This window comes from Pinus tabuliformis, chromosome 2_1 (genome assembly GCF_031772625.1).
Source record: "Pinus tabuliformis cultivar Carrire ecotype Pingquan chromosome 2_1, CPIR1, whole genome shotgun sequence".
Taxonomy (NCBI): Eukaryota; Viridiplantae; Streptophyta; class Pinopsida; order Pinales; family Pinaceae; genus Pinus; species Pinus tabuliformis.
In genome coordinates this window covers 960386695-960403733 of record NC_142299.1, presented here as the reverse complement: position 1 = coordinate 960403733, position 17039 = coordinate 960386695, and the positions used below count along the sequence as shown (strand labels likewise).

Below are 17039 nucleotides of genomic sequence, written 5' to 3'. Positions count from 1 at the left end.
CATATCTTCTAATGCATTGGCTGGAATTACCACTCCTCAAACCATCAAGATAGAAGGACATATCAAGAAGAAAAAGGTAATAGTGTTGATTGATTTAGGAAGTACCCCCAATTTTATTCATTGTAAGATAGCTAAAGAATTGAATTGCTTCCTATATCCAGCACCAGAGTGTCAAGTGATGGTTGCAAGTGGAGGAACCATAAATTGCTCTGGAAAGTGCCATAATATCAAGCTATCCATGGGAGAATATGTATTGAATAGCCCAATGCTTTCCATTCCAATGGGAGGTGTTGATGTTGTACTAGGAGTCCAATGGCTACAATCCTTATGTACAATAGCTTTTAACTTTCAAGAACTTTTCATGAATTTTTTTGCGGAAGGAAAGGAAGTTGAATTAAGAGGTATTGCAGGGAAACCAAGAAAGATAATCAGCTCTAATGGTATGACAAAGCTTCTAAAAAAGGAACAACGAGGTGTAATTGCACAATTATGTTCACTAGATGTTTCCACATCAAAATCATCTATTTCTCCAGATCTCCAAAAAGTCTTGGACAATCATTCCAAGGTATTTGAGACTCCCAAAGGTCTCCCACCTATTCGTGATCATGATCATGCTATTCATTTGACTCTAGGAAGTGTTCCTCCAAACATTAGGCCGTACAGATATCCCTATGCCCAAAAGAGTGAAATTGAACGTATGGTTGCAGAAATGCTAGAGGCGGGTATAATTCAACCTAGTCAAAGTTCTTTCTCTGCTCCAGTAGTATTGGTGCACAAGAAGGATGGATCATGGCGCATGTGTCTGGATTATAGGGAGCTCAACAAGCTCACTATTAAAGATAAGTTTCCCATTCCTATCATTAATGAATTATTGGATGAATTGCATGGATCAATTTACCTCACCAACTTGGATCTTTGTTCAGGATATCATCAAATCAGAATGGAGACTGAAGACATTCCAAAAACAACATTTAGAACTCATGAGGGTCACTATGAATTTTTGGTCATGCCTTTTGGCCTTACCAATGCACCTTCTACATTTCAAGGTTTGATGAATTCCATTTTCAAACCCTTCCTTAGAAAATTTGTGTTAGTATTTTTTGATGATATACTAATCTACAACAAGTCTTGGAAGGATCATGTTGAACATGTTGATAGGGTGCTACAACTATTGGAGGAGAAACAATTATATGCAAAAAGATTCAAATGTTTCTTTGGAGTACAAGAGGTGGAATATCCTGGTCATATTGTATCTCATGAAGGAGTTAAGGTAGAACCTAGCAAAATTAAAGCCATTAAAGAATGGAAAATCCCCACATCCATAAAGTATCTATGAGGATTTCTCGGGCTGACAGGGTATTATCGCAATTTTGTTAAGAACTATGGGAAAATAGTAGCACCTCTAACAACATTATTGAAGAAAGATGAATTTTCATGGACTCCAGAAGCAACCAAGACCTTCGAACATCTTAAAGAGGCAATGTGCCAAGCACCGGTCTTAACTACACTGGACTTCACAAAAACCTTTATTGTGGAATGTGATGCTTTAGGAAATGGAATTGGTGTTGTTTTAATGCAAGATGAAAGACCCATTGCTTTTGAAAGTCATCCAATCAAGGGAAATTATTTACACAAAGCTATTTATGAGAAGGAAATGTTGGCAATACTACATGCACTTAAGAAATGGCAACCCTACCTAATGGGAAGAGACTTCAAAGTAAAAACGGATCATGATAGCCTTAAATACTTTTTAGAACAAAGATTATCCTCTGAAGAGAAACAAAAATTGGTCACAAAGATGTTGGGTTATGAATTTGAAATCATCTACAAAAAAGGGAAGCAAAATGTTGTGGCAGATGCACTCTCAAGAAACGAGGATGTGGAAGCATTGTTGTGCGCCATTTCTATTATCCAACCAGATTGGATAAATGAAGCAAGGGAGGAATGGAAGAATGACGAAGAAGTGTGGGCATGTATTCGAAAGTTACAACAAGATTCCAGTGCATCTGATACATTTAGCTGGAAAAATGATTTGTTATGGTACAAAGATCGCTTATACCTCTGTAAGAATTCCCAACTCAAACAAAAGATTCTTCTGGAATTGCACACTTAACCATTAGGAGGGCACTCAAGATTTTTAAAAACTTAACACAAGGTTAAGAAGGAATTTTTTTGGTATGGCCTTAAATCAGATATTCAAAAGTTTGTGGGGGAATGTTTGGTTTTCCAACAAAATAAAGTTGAAACAATTAAGACACCAAGTCTATTACAACCTTTATCCATTCCAAGCCAATGTTGGGAGGAGGTTTCAATGGATTTTATCATAGGTTTACCCAAGTTTGAGGGAAAGAGTGTCGTCCTGGTGGTAGTTGACAGACTTACCAAGTATGCACACTTTTGTGCATTATCACATCCATTTAGATCCAGTACAGTTTCTACTGCATTTATGGAAACAATTCAAAAGCTACATGGAAACCCAAAGATTATTGTAAGTGACAAAGATCCCATTTTTACTGGAAATTTTTGGACAGAATTATTTTCTTGTCTTGGTACTCAGTTAGCTCATAGATCATCTTATCATCCTCAATCTGATGGGCAAATTGAGATAGTAAACAAATGTTTGGAAGGATATCTTCATTGCTTTGTATCTGATAAACAGACACAATGGGTCAAATGGTTGCCTTTGGCTGACTGGTGGTATAACACTTCCTTCCATACTACAACAAAAATGACCCCATTTATGGCACTTTATGGATATCAACCACCATCCATCACATCATATTTAAGAGAAAATTCTAAGGTTAAAGCAGTGGAACATCACATCGAGCATCAACAACAAGTTCTCCAACTGTTAAAGGATAACCTCGTGTTGGCACAAAATAGAATGAAACAACAGGCAGATCAACATCGCAGCGAAATAAGTTTTGATGTAGAAGATCTGGAATATGAGAAGGAGGATAAACAAGCAACATCTGGAAAACCAAAGAAAGCTTCATCGTCCACATGCAAGCCCATTGCCACAGAAAGGCCCAAGATCGAGCTGCCTAGTCACAGGATCAATGCACAAATACAATTTATGAAAGACCATGCCCTGATTGGCAAATTCATAGGTTACTGGCCAACTGAAAAAGCCCTGCAAGGATGGATCACCTCAAAATGGAAGCCCAAAGGTCATGTAACTCTACAGTTGGGCCCTAAGGGCTTCTTCACAGCCATCTTCAACTGCCTTGAAGACCAGAATCGAGTTCTAGATGGAGGACCCTATTTCTTCAATGCAGCAGGTCTTTATCTACGAGACTGGGTTGAAAGATTCAACCCAGATAAGGAAGATTTCAGCTGGGTGCCAGTTTGGATCCGCATGTACTCGCTTCCACTGGAATACTGGGACGAGGACTCACTAACAGCCATTGGCAATGGATTAGGTGAGTTCATAAAGGCAGTGGAGGAAACTAAGCTTTGAAGATACACATCCTACGCACGGATCTACGTTTACATGAAGCTAGGCCATGTGCTCCCGGACTCGGTAAGTCTTCTGCATGACAACTTTGAATGGATTCAACCCCTTGACTATGAACATGTACCCTTCCGATGCAGGAGATTCCATGCCCACGGTCACCTCTTTCGTGACTGTCCCTTAAACATGCCTCCTAAAACCACAGAAAATGGAAACAAGTCTGATCCAGAAGGATTCACCAAGGTAGCCAGCAGGAAAAGGCATACCAAAAAACCTCCCTTAGCACCAAAAAACACTGCTCCATCTTCTGATTTTCCATCCTCCAGCAACAGCTTTGATATTCTGACAAATCTAGAATAGCCTGAATCAGATACACCTGTGACAGCAAAGCCAAGCTCTGCTCCATCCACCTATCTGTCCCCCACACTTATCCACTCTAAAACCAGTCATCCATTGAATGCAAATACCTCTGAAAAGCTTGCCTCAGACTCGCAACTCAACACCAACCCTGTTCATAACAAAGCCCTATGGTCTGAAAAAATTATGGACATCGATGATACACCAGCAGAACCTTCTCAGCCACCAACCCATCCGGAGGGAGGCAGTCAGCAAAGTTTAATGGAAGAAGAACCAGAAAGCTTTGATCTCGGTGAAATAGACATTTTCAGTCTAGAGCAAGCCTGCAAAAGGAAAGAGTTCGACACCATACCGGACAGACAACTGGAAAATTTGGAAGTAGTGCTCACAAGAGTGCATCAGCATAATACTTTGGGCATACAGCAAGGAGGCAAATGGGATGGGAAACATATCATCAAAGATGGGAAGAAAAGAGGTAGAAAGACAGATCTACAACGTACCATATTAATTGGGGAAATGCTAGTGGAGTTGGGAAGGTGCTCCAAGCTGACCAAATATTACTGATCCCTACCTACTAGTCAACCATGAAGCTCATCTCATGGAATGTAAGAGGACTTAATGGTCCTGGGAAGTACAAAATGTTAAAGAACATGATTCAACAAGAACAACCATACATTGTATTCATGCAAGAAACAAAATGTAGCACCAGCACATTAGAATCCATATTATCCAAAGCTTGGGCAAGATGTCAAGCGGTAACAATAGACACAACAGGTGCCTCAGGAGGGTTAGCCATAGCATGGAACACTCAGCATATATCCTTAACAAATTTCCATGCCTCACACTATTTCATCCAAGCAATGTTCCACCTGATCGGTACCAACATACATGGACATTTAACCAATGTTTACTTCCCTCAGGAGAGTACGCAAAAAATTAGGCAATTAGAAACATTGGAGATTCTTAATGCTCCAAGAACTTATCCACTATGGATCACGGGAGGAGACTTCAATATGATCACAAGGCTGGAGGAAAAACTGGGAGGCAGAAGAAAGCTGGACAAAGAAAGCAATAACTTCAAAGATTACATTCAACACAATGGTCTAATAGACTTACCTTTTGATAACGGCATCTACACTTGGAACAACAAAAGAGCCGGCACTCAGCAAATAGCATCAAGGTTGGATAGATTTCTAATTGCAGACAATTTTGTTCATCTTGGTGGTGATATAGGCACCTCTATCCTACCCTTAGCTGGCTCGGATCATTGGCCCATTTCTTTGCAATGGAAAAATCCCGGAAAATCTAGCAGAAGACCATTCAAGTTTGAAGCTTTCTGGCTTACCCACCCTGAGTTCAATACAGTGGTCAAATCAGCGTGGGAAAGTTTCCTTCCCAATGGTGGCTCACTCATGTACCAATTCCAGCAAAGATTGAAGCATATCAAAAAACAAATCAAAACCTGGAATTACACCACATTTGGCAACATCCTTCAAGAGAAAAAAGTTCTTGAGCAGAACATGACAGAGCAATAGCAGAAGATCATCTTAGAAGGCAAACCAGAGGAACATGCCAGATAGGAACAAATCCTACCAACACAACTAGAGGAAAGAAGTAGACAAGAGGAACTGCTCTGGAGACAAAAGTCAAGAATTAGATGGCTAAGAGAAGGGGAACGAAACACCAAATTTTTTCATCATACAACTATACAAAGAAGAATGAATAATACAATCTCACACATTCAAAACTCACAGGGAGACAAAATGGAGAAACAGGAAGACATAGAGAAAGAGCTCACAAATCACTTCAAAACTGTTCATCAAGAGCCGCCCATAGACAGACAGCGTGCTATCAATGAGATACTTTAGCATATTCCTAAACTCATTACAGAGGAGCATAATCAACTATTGCTAAGACCAGTCACCATTACGGAGGTCAAAGAGGCTTCAAATCAACTGAAAGTTGGGAAAGCGCCTGGACCTGATGGTTTCATGTCCAACTTTTACCATCACTTTTGGGACTTAATCAAAGCAGATGTCTGGAATGTGGTCGAAGAATCAAGAGTAATGCATTGGTTACTTCCTTCGCTCAATGCAACTTTCATCGCTCTTATTCCCAAAGTAGTGCAACCAAGCACTCCAGAGAAGTTTAGGCCTATTGCACTCTGCAATGTCATCTACAAAATTATCTCGAAAGTCATAGCCAACCACCTCAAACCGCTCCTCCCTCTTCTCATCTCACCAGAGCAATCTGGTTATGTAGAAGGTCGTCAAATTCTGGATGGTATTATATTGACTCATGAAATCATCCACTCTCTAAAGAAAAATAAACAGGCAGGTATGCTATTGAAAATCGACCTTTCCAAAGCCTTTGATAAACTCCGCTGGACCTACATAAAATAGATGCTAACGGCCTTTGAATTTAGCCTGACCTAGGTTAGATGGATCATGACCCTAATTTCCTCCCCACTTTGCTCTGTTCTTGTCAATGGGATCCCCTCTAAACCCTACTACCCTTCCAGAGGAATTCGTCAAGGTGACCCTCTGTCCCCTTTTCTATTTATCATTATGGCTGAGGGTCTGGGTCATCTTATAAAGCATGTCGTTCATTCCCATGATCTTAGAGGACTCTCTGTTCATGGATCCCCTGCTATTACCCATCAACAATTTGTTGATGACAATATGCTCTTTGGTCATCCTTCTGTAAGTGAGGCCCGAACCTATAAAGCTCTTTTAGATACATTCTTAGAAGCCTCTGGCACCACCATAAACACTGCCAAATCTCAAATTTATTTCTTCCATACTCTTATTGCCACCCAAAGAATCATTGCTCGAATCATTGGATTCTCTCAAGCCAAGTTTCAGTCTCAGTATTTAGGCGCCCCTCTCATAGACTCAGCCTTAAAGCATGCTTCCTGGCATCAACTCATTGAGAAAATGGAAAGTCGGCTCATGTCTTGGACATACAAAACTCTCAACATGGCAAGCAGATTAGTCCTGATAAAGGTAGTCCTACAATCAATGCCCCTCTATCTCTTCTCAGTTCTTGCTGCACCGAAATGGGTGCTAAAGAGAATCAGGAATCTACAACACAATTTATTATGGGGTTCCACAGGAAAATACAGAAAATGGGCATTACTCAAATGGGAAAAAGTTTGCAAGCCTAAAAAGCAGGGAGGTCTAGGCTTACGTGATCCACAACATAGCAATACTTTGATGGGAGCACGGATTTGGTGGCAATGGGTATCCTGCCCACAGAAGCCATGGGCGTAATTATGGACTGCAAAGTATGCAAATAATTGACTGCAACAAGAACTAATAAGGATAACAACCACGCTCACAGGATCCCTAATTTTGAACGCGGCCAAGCAACACAGAGAGGTCATCCATCAGCATAGCTTTCAGGAGAGAAGCGATGGGAGGAAGGCCTGTTTCTGGACGGATTCATGGCAACAGAGACCCAAAATTGCAGCACTCTTACCATGCACAAATCATAATGGAAACGACCTTAATAAGGAGGACAATGTAGCACATTTATGGACTCTCAGCACTATACAGGGATTCAAGCAATGGAAACCATTGAGGCAGATAACACAGCAAGAAATGGAAGCTTATAACATGGAGCTACATAAAGAGCTCACTAGCAGAAGAATTAGAGTAAATACAGGAAGCGATGTACTCAGATGGGGATATACACCGAAAGGAACATAAACCACTAAAGAAGCATACCAACTAATGTTCCAAACTCAAGAACCAACAGATCCTGCTTGGAATCGTATCTGGACTGCAGGGATCTGGCCCAAAGTTTCCACCTTCATCTGGCTATTGTATCATCAAAGAATTCTCACATGGGACAACTTAATCAAAAGAGGATTTCAAGGACCATCCTACTGTCCCAACTGTCAAAACAATGAAGAAACTATTCAGCACCTCATGGACTCCTGCCACATGGCCAATCAACTCTGGGAAAAGCTCACTTTCAGATGTCAGCGACCTTGCAGACTTCTTGGGGATATAAAAGGCACCATTCGCAATTGGACTCCAGAGCCCTATAACAGCAAAGTTCTCAACAAGTTGTGGACAATATTGCCAGGCCTCCTTCTATGGACAATCTGGAAGGAAAGAAATAAGCGAATTTTTAAAAATCACAAAACTTCCTTAGAAATCATATGGAACAACTTATGTCAGAACATCAAGGAAACTCTTGCGTTGCATCAATGGACAACTGAGGACTTTCCTACCCAGCCTCAGGAACTAAGCATATGGGCTAACTGGAACATCCAGCTCCAACAAGCACAATTGAATTCCAATAGACCTAGCATTATAACCAGGCAGCTTTCACATTGGTTACACCCCCCACAAAGTATGATTAAGTTAAATTTTGACGGTGCCTCCAAGGGCAACCCGGGCAAAGCAGGATACGGGGGCATATTCAGAAATCATGAGGGCCAACCCCTACTATTGTATTTTGGCTCCATTGGATGGGATACGAACAATTCTGCAGAACTGGAAGGATTGTGGCAAGGTATGAAACTAGCTCACCAACATAATTTTTATCCCATCATTATAGAAGGGGACACCCAAATTCTAATCAATATGGTCACTCAAATCCAACAAGGAAGCACAGCTTCAAGAGTTGCCAAAAGCTGGAGATTAATGGCCAAGATTGAAACAATAGAGAAATGGATAAAAGATAGGAGAGAAATAACTTTTATTCACGTCAAAAGGGACAATAACAAAGTTGTTGATCTCTTAGAAAACTTTGGGGTGGAATAGGACCAGATCCTACATTCCAGTCTTCTCAACATTATATATGACCACAATTAATTGCAAGTTTGCACTAACCTGGTGCACAAGGAAGCTCAACCCCCGAAAGCGGGTGTTAATTACAGTAATTAAGTTGATGAGCCAGGGCGACGATGGACGAGGCAGCCACATGGCCCTCTGCAACCTTTCCAAGGTCACCATGAAAGGCATTCATGGCACCTCGCAAGAGTCATTTAATGCCTGCTCAAGTCGAGGCAAGGCCATTACCCGCTTAACCATGGAGCCGGAGAACTTTCCTGTTATTTTGCCCCTGATTCACTGTGTATGCCCTCCGCAAGCGGGAGAGCCAAATGAACGCACCAGCACTGGGCACAGATGTTGGCTTGTGAGCTACATTGATCGGGGTAATGGCTTCCACCATTCCAACACAGACCTCTGTAATTTGGCTCACAACCTCTAGCCCTCTGTGATTTCCGTGCAAACCTCTTCTGTCAATTCCTCTTCTGCTCCTCCTAACTCTCTACTTGTTCCCATATCCACCATGGTCCGCCATCGTATGCGTAGCCGACGTGGTGGCACGTGAGGCGGAAGTTCTCGTTCCCCTGCTTTGCATAGCCATGACTCTACTTCCCCTGCATCCTCTGCCGAAAATCCCCACTAGCACAGTTTTGCAGGTCAGTATCCGGATACAAGAAGTGGCAGAGGCAGAGCCAGCCTCCACAGCTCAAGACGTGAAGCTGCAGCTATTCGCACTGCAACCTTTCCTCTGCCTCCACATCCTGTTCCTCACACAACGCAGTTTCGGTTTCACAGCTCTTTGAACTGCCCGATTATTGTAGCCACTGTCTCAATTTCCATTACAGAAGAGAACGAGCAACATATTCCCATGACCATTTCTACGGAGCAGGCGAATAGAGCTGGCCCGAGCAGGAATAGGGGTAATAATGATGAGCAGGCAGTTGATGGAGGTCGGAACAGAAGGCACGGTAAAGCCATTGCTGGCAATTTGCATGTTGAGATGGGCATTCACAGTGACACGCAAGCCTTGGAGAGCTGTCTGGATGACACGTCGAGCCCACAGGTTGAGGCTGGCAGCATGGAGGAAGGCCATCAGGTGTTGGGACATGGCGAGTCAGACAACCCGGATGACTGGGCATGTCCAATTGTGGAGGAGCTTGCTCCGGAAGACTTTGCGCAATGTGTCATGTCTACCAGGTGGCATTTCTTCTAGTTCTTGGTTTAGCTTTGTCCAGTCTTATGTGTCCTCAGGATAATCTGTTGGTCGACTGGTCTAGTCAGGATAAACTGTTGGTTTTGGTCGGTTGGTCTAGTCAGGAAAAACTATGGGTTAATTTTTGGATATATTCTGGACATATCTTTGGACTGATTTCCCCTTTGTTGGGACAGTCTCAAACAACTATCATGGATGCATGTTAATTGAAGCCGAATTCCTCTGTGGCCAAAAATCACTGTAATACTTTTTTTGTTTGTATCATATTAATAAATTAACCTTACTTAGGAAAAAAAAAGGGTTAAAACCCATCCTTTAAAACATTTAAGTTAAATAGACACAATCTTAATAAAATCATCCTACTTCATGCTTCTATCTAAAATGGAAACATGACCGGAACTCAACAAACATTTTTCCTTTAATTATTAGTATTTGGTTGAGAATAGATTTCCGCACAAAAAGTCTCAGCAAACACTGCTCCCGGCAATACGCTAAATGCGTATAATTTTCGTGTAATTCTAAAGAAGATTTAGAACATACTTTTCATTGTCTTGTTAAAGAGCTTTTAGACCACAAGAATATCACGATTTAATGAGATGTAGGAATACTGTTACATGATTATAAAAAACACGATATTATAGGATTATAATTAGTACAATTATATTTATTAATTATATTAATATGCACTAATAAATTTATATCTATCACTTACTATATTAATAACTATTATGTTGTTAAAGATATTACTATATTAATAATTATTATGTTATTAAAGATATTTTGTTAAAGATTAATTATTTATAATTATTAATAACTATATTATTTTTTATTATATAAATATTATTTTGTATATTAATATAATATTAGTTATTACATAATTTTTTTTAATATAATAATAATTTTAATTAAATCTATAATACAATTTACTTATAACATAGTAATAATATTTACTTATTATTAACAATATCTATTTATTTTCACCATTATATTATTCGCAATAATTATTATATATTTATGAACATAATTATCAATATATTTTATATAATTATTTGGAGTATATTAATATATATATATATATATATATATATATATATATATATATATATATATATATATTATAAAATTTTGTTAAAGTTCAAACCTCTTATTGGTCGCATTGATTCCTTTGTTAAAGTCTCTACTTCCTTTGTTAAAAAGTTGCAAGATATAAGGCTAGAGCCTCGGGATTTGTTAGTAATATTTGACGTTGTTTCCCTTTATACTAATATCCCTATTCAAGAAGCCATCGATGTCATTAATCGTGTTACTAATGAGAACACAACTAAATTGGTTGGTCTATGCCCTACCTCTACATTTTTCAGCTTCCAGGGTGAGTTCTATGAATAGACTTGTGGGGTTGCAATGGGTTCTCCTCTTTCCCCTATAGTTGCCAACTTGTTCATGGAAGATTTTGAGAGAAAAGATTTAGCCTTTGCTCCACTACACCCCAAGCAATGGAAGAGGTTTGTTGACGATACTAATGTCATGTGGCCACATGGTCGTGAAAAATTAAATATGTTTCTCAATCATCTTAATTCCTAGTGTCACTCCATCAAATTCATGATGGAAATCGAGGTAGATGGATGTCTCCCTTTTCTTGATATTCTCCTCTCTAGAATGGATGATGGTACTATCTCTCACAGTGTTTTTTTGCAAAAAACACACACGGAACAGTTTCTTCATGCCAGTTCTCATCATTTCCAGCACAAAAACTCGGGGTTCTTAACACCCTTGTGACCCGTGCTCTAAGAATTTTTTATGAGAATCACTTAGAAGAAGAAAAATCTCGTCTTCTGAAAGTTTTTGAAAATAACGGCTATAGCAGGCAACAAGGCCTCAAAGATTTTCTAAGGGCTAGTAAAGAATCAAGGATTAAATCTTCTCGTGACAATACAATATCTAGTATTCAACTTCCTTTTATTCAAGGGACCACCTATAAGATTTATCATATCCTCAAAAAGAACAAAGTTTCTACTACCTTCAAACCCCTTAATACCATTAGAAATTCTCTTAGATTTGTCAAAGACCCTGTAAACCCTAAAGACATGAAAGGGGTCTACTCCACCCCATGTTCTTGTAGGGTTCACTACATTGGGGAAATTGGTCACTCCATTAACCAGAGAATCCAAGAACATGTAGCACATATTAAGCACAACCGCTCTCGTTCCTCAGCTTTAGCTGAACATGCAGTGAAATCCAATCACCATGTCTGTATCGAGGATTCCTGGGTCATCGCCAAGATTGATCACTTCCATCATAGGAAGCTTCGAGAAGCCATTGAAATTGAAAAATGTGTCATTAATCTTAAGAGGGACAATGGTTGGAAGTTATGGAAGTTAAGTAGAAGTTGGATCCCCACACTCTTTTTGTATTTTTTTAATAAATATAATAATTAATAATTGATTATTTTTACTTTTATATGGCAATTTATATCTTTTTGACCTCCCTATTAAAATATTATCCAATCTTTTAATATAATAATAATTGTTGAATATTATTCATTTTTAATAATAACCATATTAAACTTATTTTTAATTATATATTTACAAATATTCAATTCTTATTATATTATTAAATTAATCTAACTAATTTTGAATTGAATATTATTTTAATTAAAAATATTAATAAATTAAAATAAAACATAACAAAATAATAATAAATTTATTCAAAAAAAATTAACGGCTAATTCATAACAGTTATTTCCTAATGGCTAACTCTGGAACAGATACATGGTATTTAAACATTCTAACTGACTGATTTTTTCACCTTTGTCCTCATGATGAACCACATTAGATGGTTCGAAACTTCAACCAAAAACTCATGATGTGATTAATCCGAAAGAATTTATCAAAATGAGTATGGATCACAAAAATCTAAAATCAAGCAATATATTAATAGTCATCAATCAAACTATAATATAATTCATATATAATAGTATTTGATTATTATTTATAATATATATTTATCCTCACCAATATCATAAATAATTATTAAAAAAATATTAATATAACTATTAATATCTTTCATATATTTATTTCATATATATATATATATATATATAAAATTAAAAATATCATAAATATATAGATTATATATTAAATTGAAAAATATTATACTATTACTTACAAGTAATAATAGTATAATAAACTCAAGGGATTACTAATATTATAAACCAGGAGATCAAAAAATCCATCACACTAATATTATAAACCGAAAGGATTAACAAACACAAGGGATTAAACTATAAACTCAATGAATTATTAATATTATAAACTCAAGACGCCAATAAGCCAAGGGAATTAGTAAATGCAAGGGGCCAATATTATAAACCCAAGTGATGAACAAACCCAAGGGACTAATATTAAAACCACACGGGGTTAATAACTCCTATGAATCAATTAAACCCAAGGGATTAATAAACACATGTGATTATTAATGTTATAAACAAAAACGATTAATAATCCCAAAATCTTAATATTATAAGTCCAAGGGATAAAGATTACAAACATAAAGGATCAACCAACCAAAGGAACCAGCATTAAAAACACATGGGATTAATAAACGTGAAAATTAATATTTTAAACCCAAGGGATTAATAAATCCATGGGACTATTAATATTATAAAACCAATGAGTTAGTGAACTCAAGGGATAAATATTATGAAGCTAAAGGATCAACAACTCAAGAGATCAATATTAAAACACAAGGGATCAATAAACCCTAGGAACTAATATTTTAAACGTAAGGGATTAATAAACTCAAGGGATTATTAATATTATAAACCCAAGGGATTAAATTATAAACTCAATGGATCAATAAACCCTAGGGATTGTTAAAATTATTAACCCAATGAATTAATAAACTGAAAGGATAAATATTATAAGCCTAAGGGATTAATATTAAACCCTCGGACTAATATTTAACCCTTAGTATTAGGGTATAATAAACCCAATGGATTTTTAATACTATAAACCTAGAGGATCAATATTACCGAAGGTCTAATATTTAACCCAAAGGACTAAGATCTATATTATAAACCTAAGATATTAAATTATAAACCCAAGGGATTAATATACCATTGGGATTGCTAATATTATAAACCCAAGGAATTAATAAACATAAGGGATAAACATTATAAACCTATGGGATTAATATTAAACTCTAGGACTAATATTTAACCCTCAATATTAGGGTTTAATCCACCCAAGGGATCATTAATATTATAAACCCAAAGGTTTAATATTACCAATACTTAATATTTAAGCCAAAGGACTAATATTTAACCCAAAGGACTTAATATTTAACCCAAAGAACTTATATTATAAACCCAAGAGATTAATATTATAATCAATGGTTGATTTTCATATCGAGCCAATCTTTGTCACTATGTGAAATTGCACACTGCATCATTGTTGCCCATGGTTGATAATGAATATAAACCTAATATTTGAGCCTAAAATTTAATATTAAAAACTAATATTGTATTAGTTTGCTAGTTTTATATCACTTTGGAGAGAGGACCAAAGAGTTTATGCTATGTTGAAATTGATGAATTTCTTATTTTCCACCATTATTTATTAAATTGAAAAAATAAAATGTGCATAATTGCTAGATATTCAATTTCTTTATAGTTAAAAAATTTAATTTTTTTCACATAAATAAATAATGTGAAAACCAATAACATGAATGAGTATCCATAAAAAACTAATATTAAAAGTAAAAATTTAAAACTATTTTCAAAATCTAATATATATTATTATAATATTATAATATTAATATAAACTAAAATATTCGTGATTGAGGAAGTTTAAAGTAAAACAAATATACTTATAACATATTCATTTTCTACCTGGTAAATGTCTCTTCCATATCACCTCACAGTGATGTCATGTGCTTTACCGATAGATTCATAGATTCTGAATTAAGCATTTATGAATAAGTGCCTTAAACTTCAATTCATCTTGTTCATACTTTGTTGAAATTGACAAATTCTTTAGTGAGTTTGGCAAATGGGATAGTAAATTGGTATAATCCTAAAGCAAATGGCATAGTAAATTGGTATAATCCTAAAGCACTTTGTCAATTATAATATGGAATTCATTAATTTATTGGTTGGACTTTTCTAGGATTATTGATTATATAATGTGCATCGTGGCGCAAAACTATAATGACGCAAAACTATAATGACAATATATATATGAAATGTGTACTCGATATATCATATTCAAGGGCACTTATTGTTTCAAATATTAATTTGTTATTATTAATAATATATATTAATATTAATATTTTTAATAACTAATATTAATATTATATAATAAACATTAATAATATTGTAATATCCTTTACTAGATAATGTTATTTTAATTTGGTGTGTGTATTAAATAGTAGTGGAGCTATAATTACACTTTGAATAATTATTGTAAGTAATTAATTTGTTTAATTAGTAATTAATTTGTTTTATTAATTAAAAAGGGAAACTATGCACTCACAGAAAACACTCAAGATTGAGATTGATAAATTCTTCATGATTAGAATTTTGGAATATTCCAAATAAGATGAAGGGAGGTAGAGAAAATCCCTGATTGAGATTGATAAATTTTTCATGATTAAAATTTTGGAATATTCCAAATAAGATGAAGGGAGGTAGAGAAAATCCCTGGTTGAGATTGATAAATTCTTTGTGATTAGAATTTTGGAATATTCCAACTAAGATGAAGGGAAGGAGAGAAAATCCCTTAGTAAAGCTTAGCTGAAGAAAAATGCTAAGTTGGTTGTCTTTAAAGCACTCTGGGAAAGAAAGCTGATATTTAAAAGCAAAAACCTATAAAAGAAAAGTGATGTTTAAAAGCAATAAATCTTACAAAAGTGGTACAATGCTAAAATAACAACAATATCATAAAAAAAAGTAATAATTACCCAAAGTGAAAATCAATGAGGTAGTTGATTCTCTCAAAAAAAAAAAAAATATATGCTCGAGGGGAAGTAGAAGCAATTAGTGGTTGGGTGGTGAGTGTCTTAGCTCTGGTGCATATGATTTAGTGAACGGGTCAACAAGGCACCAGATGATTTAGTGAACGGGTCAACAAGGATTCTGGTTAGATCTAAGCCTGCTATAGAATATGATTAATCATCTAGTGTTAATGATTATATTTGTTCCTCTTACTACTACTATCGAATGAAGAAATTTAATTAATGAAAAAATTCAATTTTGTTAATGAATATAATTAGCTACTATATGCACTGGAGTAGTATGGAGCTATAATAAATTTATTCAGGTTATTGTATATTTTAATGTTCTTGTTAGGAAGGGAACTCGCATGGTATAAGTGAGAATTTATGGTTGGAAACAAATTATTGTTCTGAAGTTAACACTTGTTAATAACGTATTCTGAATGGATTAGCAAGTCCTGTTACAGTAGAGAAATAAAATAAATTGTTGCTATAGTGACCAGTAGTTAGCTACTGTGTGTCCGATTTGTAAATAGATAATGAGGTGTGAATTACAGTCATCTGCTCGCTTAGGCAAAAGGAACAGTACATGGAAGAGATATAAAATTACAAACCCTAAAGGATTGTATAGTAAGTGTAGGAATGAATTATTCCTGAGTGAGCGTGGATCCACTTATTCCAGTTCGAGGCATGAAATGAGTTCATCACCTGAAAGCCTTCATTAGTTCGGCTATCTTAGATGCAATCCCAGAACCCCGCTTTGGTATTTCAAATGAGCATAAATGAACCCAACTTCATGCAATGTATAGATACAAATTATAACTTTATACAGGTTTCGACTTATGCATATTTCGGAGCTAGAAATTATAATTACTGGGAAAAAGATATGAGTTCACCAAAATATACATGTGAATCATTATAGTTTAAAAACAATATACAAAGGGACCTATAACTGAGCATGATCCGAACAGCAAAATACTACTTGTAGGTTATTTATTGCAATCTAAGAAACCTATCCAAAGTGACCTGTAAACTGAACATGATAGAAGCAGGAAAATACTCTGAAAGTGAATAGAGTTCATACAAATACAGCAAATGCTGCTAAGCTCATAAATAAAAGTGATAATTAAAAATCAAGACTGATTGAATATCAAATATCATAAAAGAGTCTTTGGATGCTATTAACATTACCGAAAATAAATATTGTCCACAAACTATATATATATATATCCTTTTTTAT

The 17039-nt window shown here is 36.0% G+C and overlaps 1 protein-coding gene across 1 annotated transcript; it reads left to right on the top strand.

The window, feature by feature from the left end:
* The first annotated feature begins 3076 nt into the window (after positions 1–3076).
* On the top strand, positions 3077–3460 carry LOC149203835 (uncharacterized). Its single transcript, XM_089401999.1, has one exon. The coding sequence runs from the start codon at positions 3077–3079 to the stop codon at positions 3458–3460; it is 384 nt and encodes a 127-aa protein (XP_089258125.1).
* Positions 3461–17039: the final 13579 nt, after the last annotated feature.

What these genes read in the sequence shown, in the direction of transcription:
- LOC149203835 (XM_089401999.1), top strand. Translation starts at nt 3,077, where the DNA reads ATGAAAGACCATGCCCTGATTGGCAAATTCATAGGTTACTGGCCAACT.